Raw genomic sequence first — 25286 nt, 5'->3', positions numbered from 1 at the left:
CTGCCGGCTTTTTTGTCCCTGGAGAGCCAATGCCACCTCTCCCAGATGCACTCCAATATGGGGAAACTGCCTCCCACTATGTCCCAGAGGATCCTCAGATTGTGCCCTTTGCTCCCAGGCTATCTGCTCTCCACAGGAGCACTGCAGTGCCCTCAGGGTTCCATATGAGCCACACTGCGACCTTCTAAAACTCCTGTCTTTGAGCCCAGGTGGTTGTAAAAACTCATGAAAATCAGCCCCTCTTGTTTTCCCAATGACTTTGGGGAAGTGTTTTCCTTTTGTGATCTCCTGTGTATTTCTCTTTCTATCATGAGCCTCTCTCTGAGACTAGGGCTCCCTCCCCTCTACACCACCTGCGATCTGTTTCTCCTTCAAACCATGTCTCTCCACACCTCCTACCTTCAATGATGTGGCCTCCTCTCTCCCTCTAGTTGTGCAGTGTGTTCTGTAGGTCCTCAGATTGATTTCTTGGGTATTAAGAATAATTTGATATTTATCTAGCTGTGTTCAAGGGATGAGGCAAGACTAGGGTCCTCTTAATACTCCATCTTCTGAATTCCTTTTTTTATTCAAGTATAATTAATATATAGAATTATAATAGTATAAGGTGTACAATATAATGTTTCAACAATTCTATACATTTGTCAGTGTTCATCAAGATAAGTATACTCTTGGAGACAGGAAGATGGCACTGAAGGAGGAGGACCCTAGGCTCACCCTGTCATATTAATACAACAAGATAATTACCAAACCATCAGAAATACCCCAGAAATCAACCTGAAGACTGACAGAACAAACTCCACAACTAAAGTGAAAGAAGAAGCCACATCAAAAAATGTAGGAAGTGCAGAGACGTGGTTTAAGGGAGAAACAGATCCTGGCTGCAGCAGAGGGGAGGGAGCCAGGATTGTGGAGAAGGGTGAGAGAGAGAGAGGAGCATACAGGGGAATGAACAAAGAGAATGTTTCCCTAAAGCCACTGGCTTGGAAAACAAGAGGGGTTGAATTTTGTGAGTTCTTGCAACCAGTGGGGCTTAAAGCCTGGAGTTTTAAAGGTGAGCAGGCTATACTGGGATAGTGCCTGGAGGGCACTGCAGTGCTCTTGGAGGAAGGCAGACAACCCAGGTGCATACAGCATTGAAAGAGTGATCTGAAGAGTGCCTAGGACACAGTGGGGAGATTATTTTCTCTTCTCAGAGCAGTACAGTGAGAGGCAGCATTCATGGAGACACCACTCCAAATACAAAGGAGCTGGCCAGCACCATTTCCCTCCTCTACCCCTTAGTATAAACACAGAACCATCTATGGGAAGCAGCACAGTGTAGACACTGGCTGCCCAACTTGCTTACATTAAGCCCCCTCCCCCCCCATGCTATGGTGGAAAGGTCCATCTCAGTCACATTTACCTCTGTCCCCATGTGGCAGGCCCCTCCCCCAGAAGACCAGCACAGACCCCAGCCCATACCATATATCCCAACCAGAGAGTTTTTCAGGGCCCCAATTCTGGGGAAGGTGGTGACAGGTCTCATTTCAGAAGCAGACCAGAGCATATCTAATTAAAACTCACCACATTCAGGTGAGGGACCAAACACTGCCCACAGCAGGCAAGGAGAGCCCCTGCAGATGACTGGCCTGAAGGATAGAGCAACCAGAACACAACAGCAGAGAACACACAGCACACGGTGGAGACATTCCCATAAGTGCCAAGCCACAGGCACTACATGACCTCTTCTTCCTAAGGACATTACATTTAGGAGGTGGAGACATAACTGGTTTTTCTAAAAAAAAAAAAAAGTAGCAGGCAGAGATGTAGAAAAAATCAGAAGACAGAGGAATTTATCCCAAATGAAAGAATAAAGCCACGGCCAGAGATCTAAGTAAAACAAATATAAGTAACATGCCTGATGGAGAATTTAAAGCAATGATCATAAGGATACTCACTGGGCTTGAAAAAAGAACTGAAGACATTAGTGAGACACTTACCACAGAGATAAAAGGGTTAAAAAAGAATCAATCAGAGATGAAGTGTGCAATAAACAAGATTAGAAACATGCTTAATGCAATGAAAAACAGGCTGGAAGAAGCAGAAGAATGAATCAATGACCTAGAAGACAAAGTAATGGAGACAATGAAGCTGAAAAAAAGAAAGAAGAATTAAGTAAAATGAGAATAGACTTAGAAAACCCTGTTGACTCCATCAAATGTAATAACATATGTATTACAGGAGTCCCATAAGCAGGAGAGAGAGAAAAGGCGGCAGAAAATTTGACGAAATAATAGATGAAAACATCACTAATCTGGGGAAGGAAACAGACATCCAGATCCCAGAGGCAGAGAACTTTCATCAAAATCAACAAAAGCAGACCCACACCAAAACATAATAATTAAAGTTGCAAAATATAATGATAAAGAAAAAAATTTTTAAAGCAGCAAGACAAAAGAAGTAAGCAACTTACAAGGGAAAAACCATAAGGCTAGCAGATTTTTCAACAAAAACTTTGCATGTCAGAAGAGAGTGGCATGATTTATTCAAAGTTTTGAATGGGAAAAATCTACAGCCAAGAATACTCTATCCAGCAAGGCTATCATTCAGAATAGAAGGAGAGATAGTTTCCCAGACAAAGAGTTTTTGACCACTAACCCAGTCCTGCAAGAAATATTAAAGGGGACTCTGAGTGGAAAGAAGAGACCAAAAGTGAGAGTATGAAGGTAGGAAACAGAAAAGTAGTAAAATGAGTATTTCTGTAAATATCAATCAAGGAACTCACACACAAAAAAGGATATAAAATATAATAACATAAACCCAAAATGTGCAGATGAGAGGAGAAAAGAGTGGGTTCAAACATAAATGACCATCAACTTAATATACACTGCTGTATGCAGAACAGGTTATATATAAACCTAATGGAAACCATATATCAAAAAACCACTAATAAACATGCAAATAATAAAGACAAAGAAATTCAAATATATCATAAAATCAGCAAATCATGAGAGAAAGACAAGAAAAGATCAGAGAAAATCTCCCCAAACCACAAAACAAGTGATAAAATGACAATATATATCTATCAATAATTACTGTGAATGTAAATGGACTAAATACTCCAATCAAAAGACATAGGGTGTCAAAATGGAAAAGAAAACAAGTCCCATTTGTATGCTGCCTACAAGAGACTCATTTTAAACCTAAAGACACCAGCAGATTGGAAGTGAGGGGATATAGAAACATATATCATGCAAATGGATGTCAAAAACAAACAAACAAACAAACAAACCTAGAATAGCAATACTTATATTGGACAAACTGACTTTCAAACAAAGACTGTAACAAGAGACAAAGAAGGGATCTATATAATAATAAAGGGGACAATCCAATAAGAAGATATGTCAATTGTAAATATTTATTCACCCAACATGGGAGTACCCAAATACATAAAACAATAATAAACATAAAGAACTGATAATGACATAATAATAGTAGGGGACTTTAACACCCTATTGACAAGAACGGAGAGATTATCTAAATAGAAGATCAACAAGGAAGCAATGGCTTTGAATGACACTCTGGACCAGATGGACTTAACAGATATATTCAAAACATTCCATCCTAAAACAGCACAATACACATTCTTTTCAAGTGCACATGGAACATTCTCCAGAATAGATCATATATTAGGGCACAAAACAGGCCTCAACAAATTCACGAATGGAACCACACCATGTACCTTTTCTGACCACAACACTATGAAACTAGAAATCAACCACAAAAAAAAAAAAAAAAATCTGGAAAGACCACAAATACATGGAGGTTATATAACCTGCTACTAAACAATGAATGGGTCAACCAGAAATTAAAAGATACATACACAAAAAGAAAGTAAAAAATACACGGAAACAAATGAAAATGAAAACACTACAGTCCAAAACACTTGTGATGCAGCAAAAGTGGTTCTAAGAGGGAAGTTTACACCAATACAGGCCAACCTTAAGGAGCAAGAAAAAGCTCAAATAAACAACCTTACACCTAAAGGAGCTAGAAAAAGAACAACACATAAAACCTAAAACCAACAGAATGAAGGAAATAATAATGATTATAGAAGAAATAAATGATATAGAAACTAAGAAATAATAGAACAGATAAAATGAAACCAGAAGCTTGTTCTTTGAGAAGATCAACATAGTTGATAAACCTCTAGCCAGAGTTATCAAAAAGAAAAGAAAAAGGACCCAAATAAATAAAATCACAAATGAGAGAGGAGAAATAATAACCAACACCACAGAAATATAAACAATTATAAGAGAAAATTATGAAAAACTATACACCAACAAATTGGACAACCTGGAAGAAATGGATAAATTCCTCGAAACATACAAATTACCAAAACTGAAACAGGAAAAAATAGAAAATTTGAACAGATTACCAGCAAAGAAATGGAATCAAAAGTCCAGGACCAGATGGTTTCACAGGCAAATTCTACCAAATATTAGAATTAATACCTATTCCTCTTAAACTATTCCAAAAAATAGAAAAGGAAGGAAAACTTCCAAAATCATTCTATGAGCAAGCATTATCCTGATACCAAAACCAGATAAAAATCCCAGTAAAACAAACACACAAACTACAATATGCCTGAACATAGATACAAAAATCCTCAGTAAATACTAGCTACCAAATCCAAAAATACACTAAAAAAACCAGTCTCCACAATCAAGTGGGGTTTTTTCCTGGGTTGCAAAGGTGGTTCAATATTCATGAATCAATCAACTTGATACATCACATTAAGAAAAGAAAGGAGAAGAGCCATATGATTCTTTCAATAGATGCAGGAAAAGATTTTGGCAAAGTTACCACATCCATTCATGATAAAAACTCTCAACAAAGTAGCTTTACAGGGAACATACCTCAACATAATAAACACTGTATATGAAAAATCCATGGCTAGCATCATCCTTAATGGAGAAAACTGGAAAGCCTCTTCACTAAACTCAGGAAAAAAACTAGGATATCCACTCTCACTGCCTTTAGTGAACATAGTACTGGAAGTCCTAGCTACAGCAATCAGACAACAAAAAGAAATAAAAGGCATCCAAATCAGCAAGGAAGAAATAAAACTTTCACTATTTGCAGATGACATAATACTCTATATAGAAAACCTGAAAGACTTCACCAAAAAACTGTTAGAATTGATCAACAAACTCAGTAATTCACAGGATACAAAAATCAACATACAGAAATCGGTTGTATTTCTATACACCAATAATGAAGCACCAGAAAGAGAAATTAAGAAAACAGTCCCATTTACAACTGCACCCAAAATTATAAGAAACCTAGGAGTAAACCTAACGATAGAGGTGAAAGACCTGTACTCTGAAAAATATAAAACACTGATAAAAGATATTGAAGATGAGACAAAGAAATGGAAAGATATTTCATGTTCATGGATTGGAAGAACAAGTATTGTTAAAATGTCTATGGTACCCAAGGCAATCTACATATTTAAGGCCATACCTATCAAAATACCAACAGCATTTTTCACAGAGCTAGAACAAACAATCCTAAAATTTGTATGGAACCATGAAAAAACCCTGAATAGCCAAAGCAACCTTGAAAAAGTAAAGCAAAGCTGGAGGCATCACAATTTTGGATTTCAAGTTGTATGACAAAGCTGTAGCGATCAAAACAGGATGGTAGTGGCAAAAAATAGATACATAGATCAACAGAGCAGAATTGAAAATCCAGAAAGGAACCCACAACTCTTGTCAATTCCTCTTTAACAAAGCAGGAAAGAATATCCAATGGGAAAAAAGTAAGTCTCTTCAAAAATGGTGTAAGGAAAACTGGACAGCTACATGCAAAGGAAAGAAACTGTACCACTTTCTCACACCATACACAAAAATAAACTCAAAATTGATGAAAGACCTAAATGTGAGTCATGAAACCATGGAAATCCTAGTAGAGAACACAGGCAGTAACCTCTTTGACATTGGCCATAGCAACTTTTTTTCTAGTTATGTCTCCTGAGGGAAGGGTAACAAAAGCAAAAATAAACTATTGGGACTGCATCAAAATAGATAGCTTCTTGCACAGCAAAGGAAATATCAATAAAACTAAAAGGCAACCTATGTAATGGGAGAAAGTATTTGCAAATAACACATCTGATGAAGGGTTAGTATCCAAGATATACAAACAACTTATAAAACTCAGCACCCAAAAAACAAATAATCCAGTTAAAAAATGGGCAGAAGACATGAATAGACATTTTTCCAAAGAAGACATACAGATGGCCAACAGACAGTCACTCCTCACCACTGATCATCAGGGAAATTCAAATCAAAACTAGAATGAGATATCACCTCTCAGCTGTCAGAATAGCTAAAGTCAACAAAAAGCAACAGGTGTTGGTGAGGATGTGGAGAAAGGGGAACCCTCTTGCACTGTTGCTGGGAATGCAAACTGATGCACCCACTCTGGAAAACAGTATGGAGGTTCCTCAAAAAAGTTAAAAATAGAACTAAGCTATGATGCAGCAAACCCACTAATAGCTATTTGCTCAAAGAATATAAAAATCCTAATCCAAAGGGACATATGCACCCCAACGTTTATAGCAGCATTATGTATAATAGCCAAATTATGGAAATAGCCCAAGTGTCCATTGACTGATGAATGGATAAAGAAGACAGGTGATACTGGGTGTTATATGCAACTGATGAATCACAAACTCTACCTCTGAAACTAATAATACACTACATGTTAAATAACTGAATTTAAATAATACAAAATTTAAAAATTACTCAAAAAAAGAAGATAGATGATAAATAGGTGATAGGGATTAAGGAGTGAACTTGTTATGAATACCAGGTGATGTATGTTAAGTGTTGAATCACTATATTGTACACCTGAAACTAATATAACACTGTATGTTAACTAACTGGAATTCAAATAAAATGTAAAAAAAGTTAAGTGTACCCTTAATCCCCTTTATCTGTTTCACCCATCCCCCAACCACCTCCCCTCCACCAACCACCTGTTTGTTCTCTATATTTAAGCATCTTTTTTGTCTCTTTCCTTTGTACAGTTTTTTGTTTCTTAAATTCCACATGACTAAAATCATACGGTACGTCTTTCTCTGACTTATTTTGCTTAGCATTATACCCTCTAGATCCATCCATGTTGTTACAAATGGCAAAATTTTATTATTTTTGTGGCTGAGTAATATTCCATTGTGGGTGTGTATATGTGTTCACCTATTGATGGACACTTTGGCTGCTTCCATAATTTGGCTATTGTAAGTAATGCTGCAATAAACACAGGGGTGTATATATATTTTTGAATTAGGGTTTTCATTTGCTTTGGGTAAATACCCAGCAGTGGAATTACTGGATCATACTGTAATTCTAGTTTTAATTTTTTGAGGAATATACATACTATTTTCCACAATGGTTGCACCAATTTGCATTCCCTCCAACAGTGTAGAAGATTTCCTTTTTCTCCATATCCTTGGCAACACTTGTTATTTTTTTGTGTTTTTTATTTTAGCTATTCTGACAAGTATAAAATGATCTTTATTGTAGTATTAATTTGCAATACCCTGATGATTAGTGATGTTGAGCATCTTTACATGTGTGTTGTCCATCTGTATGTCTTCTTTGAAAAATGTTTAATCAGCTCCTCTGCTCATTTAAAAATGGATTATTTTTTGATGTTGAGTTGTATAAGGTCTTCATACATTTTAGATATTAACCCTTTATTGGACATATTGTTTACAAATATCTACTCTCATTCAGTACATTGCCTTTTTGTTTTGTTGATGGTTTCCTTCACTATGCCAAAGCTTTTAATTTTGGTATAGTCCTAATATTTTAATTTAGCTTTTGTTTCCCTTGTCAGTGGAGACATATCCAGAAAATGTTTCCATAGCAGAAAATGTTTCATTGGCAGAAATTATTGCCTATGTTTTCTTCTAGGAATTTTATAATTTCATGTCTCATATTTAGATCTTTAATCCATTTTCAGGGTTTTTTTGTGTGTGTATTGTGTAGGAAAGTGGTCCAGTTTTCCCAACACAATTTGTTGAAGACACTGCCTTTCCCCCACTGTATATTCTTGCCTCCTTTGTTGTAGAATAATAGACCAGAAAAGCTTGGGTTTATTTCTGGACCCTATTCTGTTTCACTGACTTGTGTGTCTATTTTTGTACCCATACCATACTGTTTTGATTATTACAGCTATGTAGTATATCTTGAAATCTAGGATTGTGATATCTCCAGCTTTGTTCTTTTTCAAGACTGTTTCAGTTATTTGAGGTCTTTTTTGGTTACAGACAAATTTTAGGATTATTTGCTCTAGTTCTGTGAAAAATGTTGTTAGTATTTTGATAGGGATTGTACTGAATCTCTAGATAACTTTGGGCAGCATGGACAGTTTAACAATTTTGTTCTTCCAATCCATGAGCATGGAATATATTTCCATTTGGGTCATCCTCAATTTTTTTCACCAATGTTTTATAGTTTCTGGAGTATAGGTTTTTCATCTCCTTGGTTAAGTTTATTCCTAGGTACTTTATTATTTTTGGTGCAATTACAAATGGGATTGTTTTCTTAATTTCTCTACTATTTCATTGTTAGCGTATAGAAATGCAACAGATTTCTGTACATTGATTTTGTACCCTGCAACTTCTCTGAGTTCACTTATCAGTTGTGGCAAGTTTTTGGTGGAGACTTTCAGGTTTTCTACATATAGTATCATGTTATCCTCAAATAGCAAAAGTTTTACTTCTTGGCTGATTTGGATACCTTTTATTTCTTTTTGTTGTCTGATTGCTGTGGCTAGGACTTCTAGTACTATGTTGAAGAAAAGTGGTGAGAGGGGATATACTTGTCTTCTTCCTAATCTTACAGGAAAAGCTCAGTTTTTCCCCATTGAGAATGATATTAGCTGTGGGTTTTTATATATGGCCTTCATTATGTTGAGGTATGTTCCCTCTAAACCTACTTTGTTGAGAGTTTTTAATCATGAATGGGTATTATACTTTATCAAAACCTTTTTCTGCATTGATTTTGATTTTTTCTTTTCTGTTGTTAATGTGATGTATCACACTGATTGATTTATGAATATTGAACCACACTTGCATCCCTGGAATAAATCCTACTTGATTATGATGGATGAGTTTTTGGATATGTTATTTTATTTAATTTGCTAATATTTTGAAGATTTTTGTGTCTGTGTTCATCAGAGTATTGGTCTGTAGTTTTCTTTTTTTGTTGTGCCTTTTTCTGGTTTGGGTATCAGGATAATGCTGGCCTCATACAATTAATTTGGAAGCTATCCTTTCTCTTCTATTTTTTGGGAATAATTTAAGAAGGATAGGTACTAACTCTTCTTTAAATGTTTGGTAGAATTTACCTGTGAAACCCTTTGGTCCTGGACTTTTGTTTGTTGGGCGTTTTTTTTTTTTAATTACTAACTCAATTTTGTTGCTAGTAATCAATCTATTCAAATTTTGTAACTCTTCCTGTTTCAGTTTTGGAAGGTTATATGTTTCTAGGAATTTATCCTGGAAATTTCTTCTAGGTTGTTCAATTTGTTGGCATATAATTTTTCATAATATTCTCGTAATTGTTTGTATTGTTCTGGTACTGGTTGTTATTTGTCCTTCATTTCTGATTTTATTTATTTAAGTCATTTCTCTCTCTCTCTTTCTTTGATGAGTTTGGCTAAAGGTTTATCAATTTTGTTTATTTTTTTTTATTATGTTCACTTAGCCAACATATAGTACACCATTAGTTTTTGATGCAGTGTTCAACAGTTCATTAGTTGCATATAACACCCAGTGCTCATCACAACACATGCCCTCCTTAATACCCATCATCTGGTTACCCATCCCCCCATTTCCCACCCTTCTGTAACCCGTGGTTTGTTTCCCAGAATCCAGAGTCTCTCATGGTTTGTCTCTCTCTCTCTGATTTCTTCCCATTCAGTTTTCCCTCCCTTCTCCTCTATTCCTCCTGCTATTCCTTATGTTCCGCATATGAATGGAACCATATGATAATTGTCTTTCTCTGATTGACTTATTTGACTTAGCATAATCTCCTCCAGTTCCATGTTATCTTTTCAGAGAATGAGCTCCTAATTTCAGTGATCTGTTCTATTATTTCTTCAGCCTCTATTTCATTTATTTCTGCTCTAATCTTTATTATTTTCATCCTTCTACTGACTTTGGGCTTTATTTGTTTTTATTTTTCTAGCTCCTTTAGGTTAAAGGTTAGGTTGTTTATTTGAGATTTTTCTTGCTTCTTGATGTAGGCCTGTATTCCTATAATATTCCCTCTTAGAATAGCTTTTGCTGCATCCCAACGATTATGGATCATTTTTTTTCATTTTCCTATGTCTTTATGTGTTTTTTTGATTTCCTTTTTGATTTCTTGGTTGAAGAAATCATTCATTGTTTAGAAGCATGTTATTTAACCTCCATGTATTTGTGTTCTTTCTAGATTTTTTTCTTATGATTGATTTCTGGTTTCATACCATTGTAGTCAAAAAAGATGCACAACATGATTTCAATATTTTAAAACTTATTGAGACTTGTTTTGTGGCCTAACATGTGACCTCTTCTGGAGAATGTTCCATGTGCATTTGTAAAGAATGTGTATTCTGCTGTTTTAGGATGGGATGTTCTAAATATATTTGTTAGGTACATTTGGTCCAGTGTGTCATTGAAAGCCATTGTTTCCTTGTTGATTTTCTGTTTGGATGATCTATCCATTGCTGTAAGTGGGTGTTAAAGTCCTCTATTATTATTGTATTACTGTCAGTTTCTTTTTTTATATCTGTTAATAATTACCTTTTGCATTCAGGTAGTCCTATATTGGGTCCATAAATATTTACAATCGTTATATCCTCTTGATGGATTGTTCCCTTTATCATTATGTAGTGTCCTTCTTCTTTTTTTAACAAGGCCTTCCTTCCTTCCTTCCTTCCTTCCTTCCTTCCTTCCTTCCTTCCTCCCTCCCTCCCTCCCTCCCTTCCTTCCCTCTTTCTTTCTTGTTCCCTTTATCATTATGTAGTGTCCTTCTTTTTTTTAACAAGGCTTTTCTTTCTTTTCTTTTTCTTTCCTCCTTCCTTCCTTCCTCCCTCCCTCCCTCTCTCTCTTTCCCTTCCTTCCTTAAGAATTATTTATTTAATTGAGAGAGAGAGAGAGCGAGGGAGCACACAGAGATGTTAAGGGAGAAGCAGACTCCCCACCGAGCAGGCAGCCCAATGTAGGGCTTGATCCCAGGACCCTGGAATCATGACCTGAGCTGAAGGCAGATGCTTAAATGATTGAGCCACCCAGGTGCCCCTATGTAGTGTCCTTCTGTGTCTCTTGTTACAATCTTGGTCTTTAAGTCTGATTTGTCTGATAGAACTATTGCTACCTCAGTTTCCTTTATGCTTCCATTTGCATGGCAAATGTTTTTCCATCCCTCCACTTTCAATTTGCATGAGTCTTTAGGTCTGAAATTTGTCTCTTATAGGCAGCATTGCTTTTTTATCCATTCAGTCACCTATGTCTTATGATTGGAGCATTTAGTTCACTTACATTCAAAGTAATTATAAATAGGTATATACTTAGTACCACTTTGTTACTTGTTTTATGTGTTTTTTTTAGTTCTTTTATTTAATTAATTTTTTAAAAGATTTTATTTATTTATTTGAGAGAGAGAGAGCAAAAGCAAGTGCAGGAGTGGGGGGAGGGGCAGAGGGACAAGCAGACTCCCCACTGAGCAGGGAGCCTGACATAGTGCTGGATCCCAGGACCCTGAGATCATGCCCTGAATAGAAGTCAGATGCTTAACTGACTGTGCCACCCAGGTGCTCCTCTTCTTTAGTTCTTTACTTTTCTTTCTTCTCTTGCTCTCTTCCCTTGTGGTGTGATGGCTTTATTTAGTGATGTGCTTGGATTCCTTTCTCTTTATTTTGTGTGTATCTATTATAGGTTTTTGATATGTGGTTACCATTAGGTTCATATAAAATGTGTTATGCATATAGCAGTCTATATTCAGTTGATAGTCACTTAAGTTTAGACCCATTCTGAACCTCCTGCTCCTTCATTTTCACCTAAATTCTTCTTTCTCTCTCCGTACTTTACCCTGTACCTCCCCTGTTCTTTTCTTATCTCAGAAATGGCAATTCTACTAGTCTAGTACTTTAAGTCCAAAACTGTGAGGTCAGCCCTGGCTCTTCTCTGTCTTTCATACTACTTATCTAATCAATCTGACAATCCTGTCAGGTATTCTTTTGAAATCTATCCAGACTCTAATCACTATCTCACCACTCACATTGTCCCCACCCTGCTCTAAACCAACCTCATCTTTTCCCTGGATTATTGGTATACTCCCCTAATAGGTCATCCTCCTTCTGTTCTTTCTCCCTGCATCTATTTTCTCATTTAATTTTTATTATTTTTTTAATTTTAATTCCAGTATAGTTAACATACAATGTTATATTAGTTTCAGGTATACAATATAGTGATCAGTAATTCCATACATCACCTGGTGCTTATCATAGCAAATGCTCTCCTTAATCCCCATTTCCTCAGGCACCTCACCTCTGTTAACCATCACTTTGTTCTCTATAGTCTGTTTCTTGCTTTGTCTCTCTTATTTTTCCTTTGCTCATTTGTTTTGTTTCTTAAATTTCAAATCATATGGCATTTTTATTTCTCTGATTTATTTCACTCAGTATTATACTCTCTAGCTCCATCCATGTCATTGTAAATGGCAAAAGTTCATCATTTTTTATGTCTGAATAAAATTCCACTGTGTGTGTGTGTGTGTGTTTCTCACATCTTTCTTTATCCATTCATCAACTGATGGACACTTGGGCTGCTGCTGTATCTTGGTTGTTGTGAATAATGCTGCTATAAACATAGTGTTCTTGTATTTTTTTCAAATTAGTGTTCTTGTATTCTTGGGGAAAATACCCAGTAGTGGGATTGCTGGATCATAGGGTAATTCTATTTTTAACTTTCTAAGGAATCTCCATAATGTTTTCCAGAGTGGCTACACCAGTTTGCATTCCCACCAACATTGCTTACAGCTATTTTCAATTCAGCAGAAAGAGGGATTCTGTTAAAACAGAGGCCAGATCATGTTGAATCTCTGTTCAAAATCCTCCAAATGGTCCCCATCTTACACAGTATAAATGTCAGAGTCCTTACCTTGTCCTACAAGGGTCTATATTTGACTGTGCCCACTGATCTCATCTCCTTCCCTCTCTTTCTTGCTCACTCTGTTCCTAGCCACACTGATCTTTCTAGAAAATACCAAGAAATTTTCTGCTACAGAGCATTTTTATTTACTATTTCTTCTCTCTTTCTCCTCCTCCCCAAAATATATGCAGGGCCTATACCTTCATTTCATTCCGATCCCTTCTCAAATGTTCCCTTATTAGAGAGGCCTTCCCTGATAACTTTCCAGCGCACATCACTTTCTCTCCCTTTTTCCCTATTATATTTCTTTCCACAACATTTACCACCAACAATTTTATTTACTGTCCATTTTTTCTACAGTGTAAGTTAAGCTCATTGAGGGCAAAAAGAAACATCTAGTGAGGGTCTCCTATTGGCCAGGTCCTTTTCTAGGACATGGGGATATAAAAGTGAACAAAATTGATAATACCACTATCCTTCTGGCATTTCCATTATAGAATTATAATAAGCTGCTATATTTTCTCAGTAAATATTTGATGAATGCATTGAATAAATATATAGCATACACTGAATAGAGTTATAGAAACTGTTCAAATTTAAAGAATATTTGGATTGGCTCCTCACTCTTTAACTCATTGAATCTCCCACCCCATCTAAAAAATGGTTCTGTAGCTTCCCAGGTGAAAGGCTAGAAATTTATTTGAATCCCAGGACCTCTAGACATTCTATACTCCTACCTCTAAGGGCTCTTGGGTTCCTCCTAAGTATACTGTTTAAAGAAAAATATCTGAAAGGCATCCAAATGGGCAAGGAAGAAGTCAAACGTTCACTCTTTGCAGAACACATGATACTCTATGTAGAAAACCCAAAAGACTCCACCAAAAATTTGATAGAAAGGGTTCATGCATTCAGCAAAGTGTCAGGATATAAAATCAACATACCAAAATCTGTTGCATTTCTATACACCAACAATGAAGCACCAGAAAGAGAAATCAAGGAGTAGAGATCCCATTTACCATTGTATCTAAAATCATAAGACACCTTGGAATAAACCTAACCAAAGTGGTAAAAGATCTGTACTCTGAAAACCATAAAGCACTGATGAAAGAAACCAAAGATGACACAAAGAAGTGGAAAAACATTCCATGCTCATGGATTGGAAGAAAAAAAATATTGTTAAAATGTCTATACTACCCAAAGCAATCTACACATTCTGTGCCATCCCTATCAAAATACCACCAGCATTTTGCACAGAGCTAGAACAAACAATCCTAAACTTTGTATGGAACCACAAAAGATCCCATATAGCCAAAGTAAGGTTGAAAAAGAAAACCAAAGCTGGAGGCATCACAGTCCCAGACTTCAAGCTGTATTACAAAGCTGTAATCATCAACACAGTATGGTCTTGGCACAAAAATGGACACATAGATCAATGGAACAGAACAGAGGACCCACAGCTATACGGTCAGCCAATCTTCAACAAAGCAGGAAAGAATATCCAATGGAAAAAAGACAGTCTCTTCCACAAAGGGTGTGGGGAAAACCGGACAGCAACACACAGAAGAATGAAACTGGACCACTTTCTTTCACCCATACACAAAAATAAATTCAAAATGGATGAAAGACCTAAATGTAAGACAGGGAACCACCAAAATCCTAGAGGAGAAAACAGGCAGCAACCCTTTGACCTTGGCTGCAGCAAATTCTTACTAGACACGTCTCTGGAGGCAAGAGAAACAAAAACAAAAATGAACTATCGGGACCTCATCAAGATAAAACGCTTCTGCACAGCAAAGGAAACAATCAATAAAACTAAAAGGCAACCAGTGGAATGGGAGAAGATATTTGCAAATGACATATCTGATAAGGGGCTAGTATCCAAAACCTATGAAGAACTTATCAAACTCAATACCCCCAAAATAAGAAAATCCAGTTAAGAAATGGGCAGAAGACATGAACAGACATTTCTCCAAAGAAGACATCCAGATAGCTAACAGACTCATGAAAAGATGCTCAACATCACTCATCATCAGGGAAATGCAAATCAAAACCACAATGAGATACCACCTCACACCTGTTCTGAGTGGCTAAAATTAACAGTATTGGAAACAACAGATGTTGGTGAGGATGCAGAGAAAGAGGAACCCTTTTGCACAGTTTGTGGGAATGCAAACTGGTGCAGCCACTCTGGAAAAGAGTATGGCGGTTCCTCAAAAAGTTAAAAATAGAACTACCCTACCACACAGCAATTGTACTACTAGGTATTTATCCAAAGGATACAAAAGTGCTGATTCGAAGGGGCACATGCACCCTGTGTTTTAGCAGTGTTTATAGCAGCACTATCAACAATAGCCAGTTTATGGAAAGAGCCCAAATATCCGTTGACTGATGAATGGATAAAGAAGATATGGTATATATATTCAATGAAATATTACTCAGCAAATCAAAAAGAATGAAATCTTGCCATTTGCAACAAGGTGGATGGAACTAGAGTGTATTATGCTGAGCGAAATAAGACAAATATCATATGATTGCACTCATATGTGGAATTTATGAATCAAAACAGATGAACATAGGGGAAGGGAAGGAAAAATAAAATAAGATAAAAACGGAGAGGGAAGCAAACCATAAGAGACTCTTAACTATAGAGAACAGACTGAGGGTTGCTGGAGGGGAGGTCAGTGGGGGGAGGATGGGCTAAATGGGTGATGGGCATTAAAGAGGGAACTTGTTGGGATGAGCACTGGGTATTATATGTAAATGATGAATCACTAAATTCTCCTGAGACCAATACCACAGTACATGTTAACCAACTTGAATTTAAATTAACAAAAAGAAAAATATCTGGTATTCCATTAGAAATTGGGGATCAACACATAGTGATGAAATCTAGTGACTATCAGCCCAGGAGGAAATGAGATAAGGAGTGCTACGAATTAATAAGGGAAGCTTCTGCCTTGTCCAGAGAGAAAAAATACTTTGTATCAAAATGGAATAAACACTGTAAAGAAGATCAGTAGCAGAGATCCAGATAAAGTGGTTTGGGAGAGAGGAAGAAGCTTCGTTCTTTAAGAGAAAACTTGGGAGGCCAGATGAAGTGGTAAACTTTAGAATCTATTAGACTTCCCACTGCAGACCATGCCCACAGCAGAAGGTGATATTGCTCTTAGCACCTCTCACCTCTCCTCTTTAGCAACCAGGGAATATGAAAGATTTGGTGGTTCTAGAAGTAGCCTCCAGGGGACAAGTTGAAGATAGGAAAACCTACATGTATCGAAGGGTGAGATGATTAGAAGAAAGGGACAATGATTCTCAGTTCTCAGCTTCACCATAGCCTTCTGAAGACTTCAGGGAACTGGCTGCAAGCAGTTTGTGAATAATGGGTGCCTTCATGGACCACATTTCCTAGGCATGAACTTGGTCACCAATTATATGTAAAGTGACTGCTCTAAAGAATGGCCCCACTGGTCCAGTTGTCCATTCAAGGGCTCAATAATGCACCACCTCTAGAGACTGGAACATCCCACTTACCTTATTTCTCTAACTGTCCTTTTTTATTACAATCCTTGTTGTGAGCCCTTTTCAGATTTCATTTAGTTCTACTTCTTCTTGCTCCTACTGACAAATTCCTGGCTCCATTTCTTCAGTAGCTCATGCCTTCTGGAACTGCTTCCATTACTGGCCCTTACTCATATTGACAAATATCAGGTTAAAAATCTGATTTTCATCTTTAAATACTCATATTGTTTTGTAACCCCCACCCAACATATATCTTAGGCAGATGTAGCCAGACACATGCTGTCTTTAAATCCAGATGGCTTTGCAGCAGTCCAGAGCTCTGCATTCTACAAATTCCTGTGCCAAGGATGTACATTCTGTCATTTGACAGAGTGATGTTGAAACAGCATTCAAAGACCCTGCCCAGGAGCTAGCGTGACATTTTGTTATGCCTCACAAAATGCATAGCTAGTTAACTCACAACTGTCTCATCCTCAGTAAGAAGGGCTTTATTTGTTATTTTTTAAGATTTTATTTATTTGACAGAGAGAGACACAGCGAGAGAGGGAACACAAGCAGGGGGAGTGGGAGAGGGAGAAGCAGACTCTCCGCCGAGCAGGGAGCCCGATGTGGGGCTCAATCCACCTGAGCCAAAGGCAGACGCTTAATGACTGAGCCACCCAGGCGCATCAGTAAGAAGGGCTTTAATGGCACATCATAACCTTGCTGAAGGGGAAATCAACATCATCAACTTACATTACAAACACCAACAATTTGCCAGGTACTAGGCTAGATTCTAGAGTTATATAAAGATAAATGATCCCCTACCCTCAAGGAGCTTATAGATGGGTTCTAAAAGCTCTAATTCATGTTTGAGCATGGTAGCTGATACCAATATTGATATGATTACCACTGGGATTAACACATCATGTAAGTGCCACCATGACACTCTTGTCAATTCCAAGAATAGGACTGGCGAATCCTCTTCATGGCCTTAGTAGATGGGGGTGTCCCCCGGAGAGATGAGGTCCTCATGGAGTGTAATCATGAGAGATATAAATGCTACCATGGCTCTCAGATATACTGTGCAAGGAATGAAAATATCTGGGGTTGGAGGAAAGAGGATACTTGTATAGTCAGCTTTATGTCAAGCTTTATGGACTGATTCATCGATTAGGCTGGAAAAAAACTTCTCTGACCTTTGGTCTATGGACGATATGTGAGATAGTGAAGCACACTTGAGAAGGCAGTTCTCAAAAGGATACTTCTCATTTATTATAACACGTGATAAAAGATCACCCAAACAGACTTACCATCCGCACCTTCACTGCTTTTGCTTCTTTTATTGCGGCGAACACGCCTACTTTCCTCTTCAGAGTATGATTTTTCTTCAGGGAAGAAGAAATTCAGAAGGGCCATCTATAAAAATAAAAAGCAGATGAGTCAAAGAGTGACCCCAGTCAACCATAGCCAACATAAAAAAACTGGCTTTCTGTAGACAGTGTAGCTTCACCTTAAATCAGTGTACCTAAAACCTAAGCCCATCTTCTCCTCCACTGTACAAACAGATTTAATTTTTTGGACCATAACTTAGCATTATTTTTATTGTGAAACTTTAAATAATATAAAAATATGAATAAAATAAAAATCACAAAAATCTCATCTCTCCTAGATAACCACCATTGTATTTCTATCCATATATTTTTTACATAAGTGAGATTATTTTCATTTGGTTTTATACTGCTTATAGCCTGTTTTCTTCATTCAAAAATATATTTCTATGGTCCAAATAGATCTATGTCTTTATGTTTATGGCTACATTATTATTTCATGATATGGATGTGCCATCTTTGCCATTAATTATTATTATTATTTTTAACACATGCTGTAATATTGGTCTCAGGAGAAGAATTTAGTGATTCATCACTTACATATAATACCCAGTGCTCATCCAAACAAGTTCCCTCTTTAATACCCATCACCCATTTAGCCCATCCTCCCCCCACTGACCTCCCCTCCAGCAACCCTCAGTCTGTTCTCTATAGTTAAGAGTCTCTTATGGTTTGCTTCCCTCTCCGTTTTTATCTTATTTTATTTTTCCTTCCCTTCCCCTATGTTCATCTGTTTTGATTCATAAATTCCACATATGAGTGCAATCATATGATATTTGTCTTATTTCGCTCAGCATAATACACTCTAGTTCCATCCACCTTGTTGCAAATGGCAAGATTTCATTCTTTTTGATTTGCTGAGTAATATTTCATTGAATATATATACCATATCTTCTTTATCCATTCATCAGTCAACGGATATTTGGGCTCTTTCCATAAACTGGCTATTGTTGATAGTGCTGCTATAAACACTGCTAAAACACAGGGTGCATGTGCCCCTTCGAATCAGCACTTTTGTATCCTTTGGATAAATACCTAGTAGTACAATTGCTGTGTGGTAGGGTAGTTCTATTTTTAACTTTTTGAGGAACCGCCATACTCTTTTCCAGAGTGGCTGCACCAGTTTGCATTCCCACAAACTGTGCAAAAGGGTTCCTCTTTCTCTGCATCCTCACCAACATCTGTTGTTTCCAATACTGTTAATTTTAGCCACTCAGAACAGGTGTGAGGTGGTATCTCATTGTGGTTTTGATTTGCATTTCCCTGATGATGAGTGATGTTGAGCATCTTTTCATGAGTCTGTTAGCTATCTGGATGTCTTCTTTGGAGAAATGTCTGTTCATGTCTTCTGCCCATTTCTTAACTGGATTTTCTTATTTTGGGGGTATTGAGTTTGATAAGTTCTTCATAGGTTTTGGATACTAGCCCCTTATCAGATATGTCATTTGCAAATATCTTCTCCCATTCCACTGGTTGCCTTTTAGTTTTATTGATTGTTTCCTTTGCTGTGCAGAAGCGTTTTATCTTGATGAGGTCCCGATAGTTCATTTTTGTTTTTGTTTCTCTTGCCTCCAGAGACGTGTCTAGTAAGAATTTGCTGCAGCCAAGGTCAAAGGGTTGCTGCCTGTTTTCTCCTCTAGGATTTTGGTGGTTCCCTGTCTTACATTTAGGTCTTTCATCCATTTTGAATTTATTTTTGTGTATGGGTGAAAGAAAGTGGTCCAGTTTCATTCTTCTGTGTGTTGCTGTCCGGTTTTCCCCACACCCTTTGTGGAAGAGACTGTCTTTTTTCCATTGGATATTCTTTCCTGCTTTGTTGAAGATTGGCTGACCGTATAGCTGTGGGTCCTCTGTTCTGTTCCATTGATCTATGTGTCCATTTTTGTGCCAAGACCATACTGTGTTGATGATTACAGCTTTGTAATACAGCTTGAAGTCTGGGACTGTGATGCCTCCAGCTTTGGTTTTCTTTTTCAACCTTACTTTGGCTATATGGGATCTTTTGTGGTTCCATACAAAGTTTAGGATTGTTTGTTCTAGCTCTGTGCAAAATGCTGGTGGTATTTTGATAGGGATGGCACAGAATGTGTAGATTGCTTTGGGTAGTATAGACATTTTAACAATATTTTTTTTCTTCCAATCCATGAGCATGGAATGTTTTTCCACTTCTTTGTGTCATCTTTGGTTTCTTTCATCAGTGCTTTATGGTTTTCAGAGTACAGATCTTTTACCACTTTGGTTAGGTTTATTCCAAGGTGTCTTATGATTTTAGATACAATGGTAAATGGGATCTCTACTCCTTGATTTCTCTTTCTGGTGCTTCATTGTTGGTGTATAGAAATGCAACAGATTTTGGTATGTTGATTTTATATCCTGACACTTTGCTGAATGCATGAACCCTTTCTATCAAATTTTTGGTGGAGTCTTTTGGGTTTTCTACATAGAGTATCATGTGTTCTGCAAAGAGTGAACGTTTGACTTCTTCCTTGCCCATTTGGATGCCTTTTATTTATTTTTGTTGTTGTTGTTTGATTGATGAGGCTAGGACTTCCAGTACTATGTTGAACAACAGTGATAAGAGTGGACATCCCTGTTGTATTCTTCACCTTAGGGGAAAATCTCTCAGTTTTTTCCCCATTGAGGATGAAATTAACTGTAGGTCTTTCATATATGGTCTTTATTATGTTGAGCTATGTTCCTTCTATACCTACTTTCTTGAGGGATTTTATCAAGAAAGTATGCTGTACTTTGTCAAATGCTTTATCTGCATGTATTGAGAGGATCATATAGTTCTTGTCCTTTATTAATGTAGTGTATTGCATTGGTTTGTGGATATTCAACCACTGTTGAAGTACAAGGATAAATCCCATTTGGTTGTGGTGAATAATCCTTTTAATGTACTGTTGGATCCTATTGGCTAGTATTGTGTTTAGAATTTTTGCATCCATGTTCATCAGGGATATTGGTTTGTAATCCCCCTTTTCAGTGGGGTCTTCATCTGGTTTTGGGACCAATGTAATGCTGCCCTCTAAGAGTGATTTTGGAAGTTTTCCTTCCATTTCTATTTTTTGGAACAGCGTCAGAAAAATAGGTATCAATTCTTCTTTAAATATTTGGTAGAATTCCCCTGGGAAGCCATTTGGACTCTTATTTGTTGGGAGATTTTTTGATTACTGATTCATTTTCGTCACTAGTTATGGGTCTGTTCAAATTTTCTATTTCTTCCTGTTTCAGTTTTGGTAGTTTATATGTTTCTAGGCATTTATCCATTTTTTTCCAGATTGTCCAATTTGTTGGCATATATTTGCTCATAAAATTCTCTTATAATTTTTTTGTATTTCTATGGTATTTGTTCTGATTTCTCTTCTTTCTTTTGTGATTTTATTCATTTGAGTCTTTTCTCTTTTTGATAATCTGGCTAGGGTGTTATCAATTTTGTTAATTCTTTCAAAGAACCAGCTCTTAGTTTCATTGATCTGTTCTACTTTTTTTTTTTTTAATTTCTGTATCATTTATTTCTAATCTTAGTTATTTCCTTTCTTCTTCTGGTTTTGGGCTTTATTTGCTGTTCTTTTCCCAGCTCTTTTAGTTGTAAGGTTAGATTGTGTATTTGAGACTTTTTTTTTTTGCTTCTTTAGGAAGCCTATATTGCTATATATTTCCCTCTTAGGACCACCTTTGCTGTATCCCAAAGGTTTGGGAGTGTTGTGTTTTCATATTCATTTGCTTCCATGTATTATTTCTTCTTTAATTTCCTGGTTAGCCCATTCATTCTTTAGTAGAGTGTTCTTTAACCTCCATGTATTTATGGTCTTTCCAATTTTTTTGTGTGGTTGACATCAAATTTCATAGTAGTGTGATCACAGTATTTTTGTTCTGGGTGAGGCCTGATTTGTGACCCAGTATGTGATCTCTTCTGGAGAATGTCTTATGTGCACTTGAAAAGAATGTGTATTCTGCTGCTTCAGGATGGATTGTTCTGCATATAGCTGTTAAATCCATTTGGTCTATTGTGTCATTCCAAGCCATTGTTTCCTTGTTGATTTTCTGCTTAGATGATCCCCCCATTGATATAAGTGGGGTGTCAAAGTCCACTACTGTCATTGTATTATTATCAATGTGTTTCCTTAAGTTTGTTATTAACTGATTTAAATATTTGGGTTCTCCCAAGGTGGGGGTATAAATATTTAGAATCATTAGATCTTCTTGTTGGATAGACCCCTTTATTATGACATAGTGCCCATCCTCATTTATTACAGTCTTTGGTTTAAAATCTAGCTTGTCTGATCAAGTATGACTACTCCAGTTTTATTTTGATGTCCATTACCATGATAGATGATCCTTCACACCCTTACTTTCAATCTGGAGATGTCTTTGGCTCAAGCAGCATATTGATGGGTGTTTTTTTTTCTTTTCCATTCTGATACCTATGTCTTTTGATTGGAGCATTTAGTCCATTTACAGAGTAATTACTGATAGATATGAATTTACTGCCATTGCATTACCTGTGAAGCCACTGTTCCTGTAGATTATCCCTGTTCCTTTCTAGTCTTTGTTGCTTTTGGTTTCTCTTTTCCACTCAAAGGGTCCCCTTTAATGTTTCTTGCAGAATTGGTTTAGTGTCCACAACTCCCTTAGTTTTTGCTTGTCCTGGAAACTCTTTATCTCTCCTTCTTTTCTTAATGACAATCTTGCTGGATATAGCATTCTTGGCTGCATATTTTTCCCATTTAGCACATTGAATATATCATGCCACTTTCTTCTGGCCTGCCATGTTTCTGTGGAGAGGACTGCTGCTAATCTTATGTGTCTATCCTTGTAGGCTAATGATCTTTTGTCCCTAGCTGCTTTCAGAATTCTCTCTTGCTCTCCCTCTTTTTTTGTATTTTGTAGGTTTCAGTATGATATATTATCTCGGTGTTGAGCTGTTTTTGTTGATTTTTGAGGGGAGTTCCCTGTGACTCTTGGACTTGAATGCCTGTTTCCTTCCCCAGATTAGGGAAGTTTTCAGCTATAATTTGTTCAAATAAGCCCTTCTGCACCTTTTCCCCACCCTTCTTCTTCTGGGACTCCTATGATATGGATATTATTGTGCTTTGTGGAATCACTGCATTCCCTAAGTCTATATTCATGATCGAATAGTTTTCTTTCCCTCTTCTTTACAGTTTCACTACTTTCCATAATTTTATCTTCTCTATCACCTATTCATTACTTCTTCCATCCTCATTGTGATTACATCCAGTTGGTTTTGCATCTTAGTTATAGCATTTTTTATTTTGACCTGACTAGTTTTTAGGTCTTTTATCTCTTCACCCAGGCTTTCTCTGGTGTCTTCTATGCTTCTTTCAAGCCCAGCTAGTAGTCTCATGATGGTTGTTCTAAATTCTTGTTCAGATATATTGCTTATATCTGTTTTGAGCAAATCCTTGGCTGTGATTTCTTCTTGATCTGTCTTTTGAGAATTCCTCCATCTTGTCATTATATCTAGGTTTCTGTCTTCTGTGTGTTATGTTATGTTATGTTTCCTGCTCCTGAGAGCAATAGTATATTAAGAAGGTGTCATACACTGTCTAGGGTCTGGCGTTTCACGAAGTGTTTCTGGTGTGTGCTGTATACACTCTGCTGTTGTGTTTTGGCTACTCTTTTCTACAGTTCAGTCTTGTGCAGAGTTCCTCCTTGCAGTGGGTATTTGGACTTTTAACTAGGTGTCCTCTGATTTGTTTGTTAAGGTAAGTCTGATTAAAAAAAAAAAAAGCCTGATCCAAGAAAAAAGGAAAAGGAACAAAACAGCAAACAAACAGACAAACAAAAAACTCTAAGCCTGATTCCAAAGAAAAAGAAATAAGGAAAAAGAAAAAAAAAGAAGCCTTATCTAAAAAAAGAGAAAAGGAAACAAACCAACAAATGAACAAAAAACTAGGAGCCTGATTCCAAAGAAGAAAGAAAAAAAGAAAAAGAAAAAAATAGAAAATTAAGAACAACAACAAAAAAGCCTGGTCCTATTTACGCCAAAAGTAAAACTGACACTTTGGAGCACTCTATGATCAGTAGACTTTTACAAGTGGGGGGCCTGTGTTGGTCTTCTGAGGGAGAGGCCCACTGTGCTGCCTCATAGTCAGACCTGCCCTAGTAAAGACGCTCCTGTAGGGTGCAGGGGTCAGAGTTTGGTGTGAGTCCAGCCTCCACTGGAGGCGCTGTGTTTCTCTCTGTAGTCCAACTGTGCCAGTGGGTGGGGTGAGGGGTTGGGGGGGTGGAAGATCACATCACCCCACCCTCTTTTCCCCAGGCAGGGGAACTCCCAGCCATTGCTGTTCAGGAGGCACTCACAGAAAAGTGAACAATCTCCCCTCCAGTGTTCCAGGCTTTTGTCAGATCCCTGCACTCAACCTGTCTGTGCCTGGGCCATTGGCATGCCTAGCCACAGTTCTCCTATGTTTTATCTTTGGCCAGAAGCTGGTATTCAAAACTCCAACTCTTAAGGGACTGGGCAAGATGTGGACATGTTCCCCTCCCTTGGAGGAGGGACTCAGCACTGTGCCAGGCACCGTTCTGTCTCAGAAAAGCAGTCATGTGGTCACCCAGGTGCCTGGAGTCTATGGTGAAGCACAACAAAAGGTTACAACCAGGTTATCTGCCCTCAGTGCACCTCTGTCCCCTGTTGTTGAATGGCTGCTCAATGGCACCCACCCAGTGGGCCTTTTGTCCTTGCAGAGGCAATATACCCTCTTCTAAATGTACTCTAGGAAGGGGAAATATTCTCTCCCAGGGTGACCCAGGGGATCCCTGTACCATGGCATCTTGCACGAACCCTATGTGCTGCTCTCTCCTTGACTTCTCTCCATGAAAAGAACTCCTTCCCCTCCACAGCACCATGGCTTTTTTCTCCCCCAATTCACGTCTCCAAACCTTGCATCTGCCATGTTCTCTCCCTCCAATTGTGCAGATTGTTTTCTTATCAGGTCAATTTCCTAGTTGTTCAAAAGGATTTGCTGTTGATCCAGCTATGTTTGAGGGTCGAGGCAAGCCCAGGGTCCCCCTACTACTCCACCATCTCAACTCCTCCTCTACCCCAAATCCTTTTACTTTTGATGCATTATTCCAGTCACTCCGACCATGAAATTTTGGTTAATCTCTGAATCCCTTCTCTTCTGCTCCAAATATCTAATAAGTAATCCTTCAAGTCCCATTTCTCCACATAGTTCTGGGGT

General features: G+C 37.5%; 1 protein-coding gene across 2 annotated transcripts in view; it reads right to left on the bottom strand.

Annotated features, from left to right (window-relative positions):
* Positions 1-25286, bottom strand: part of EDA (ectodysplasin A) — a 414295-nt gene that overhangs the window by 118485 nt on the left and 270524 nt on the right. For both annotated transcript variants that reach the window (XM_025857031.2, XM_025857105.2), the window contains exon 2: positions 18001-18106. In XM_025857031.2, the coding sequence (XP_025712816.1) occupies positions 18001-18106 (106 nt within the window). The remainder of the gene's footprint in view (positions 1-18000; positions 18107-25286) is intronic.

This window comes from Callorhinus ursinus, unplaced genomic scaffold (genome assembly GCF_003265705.2).
Source record: "Callorhinus ursinus isolate GAN/ISIS: 27379988/994484 unplaced genomic scaffold, GSC_fseal_2.0 scaffold66, whole genome shotgun sequence".
In the NCBI taxonomy this organism is placed as follows: domain Eukaryota; kingdom Metazoa; phylum Chordata; class Mammalia; order Carnivora; family Otariidae; genus Callorhinus; species Callorhinus ursinus.
This window is presented reverse-complemented; position numbering and strand designations above follow the sequence as displayed.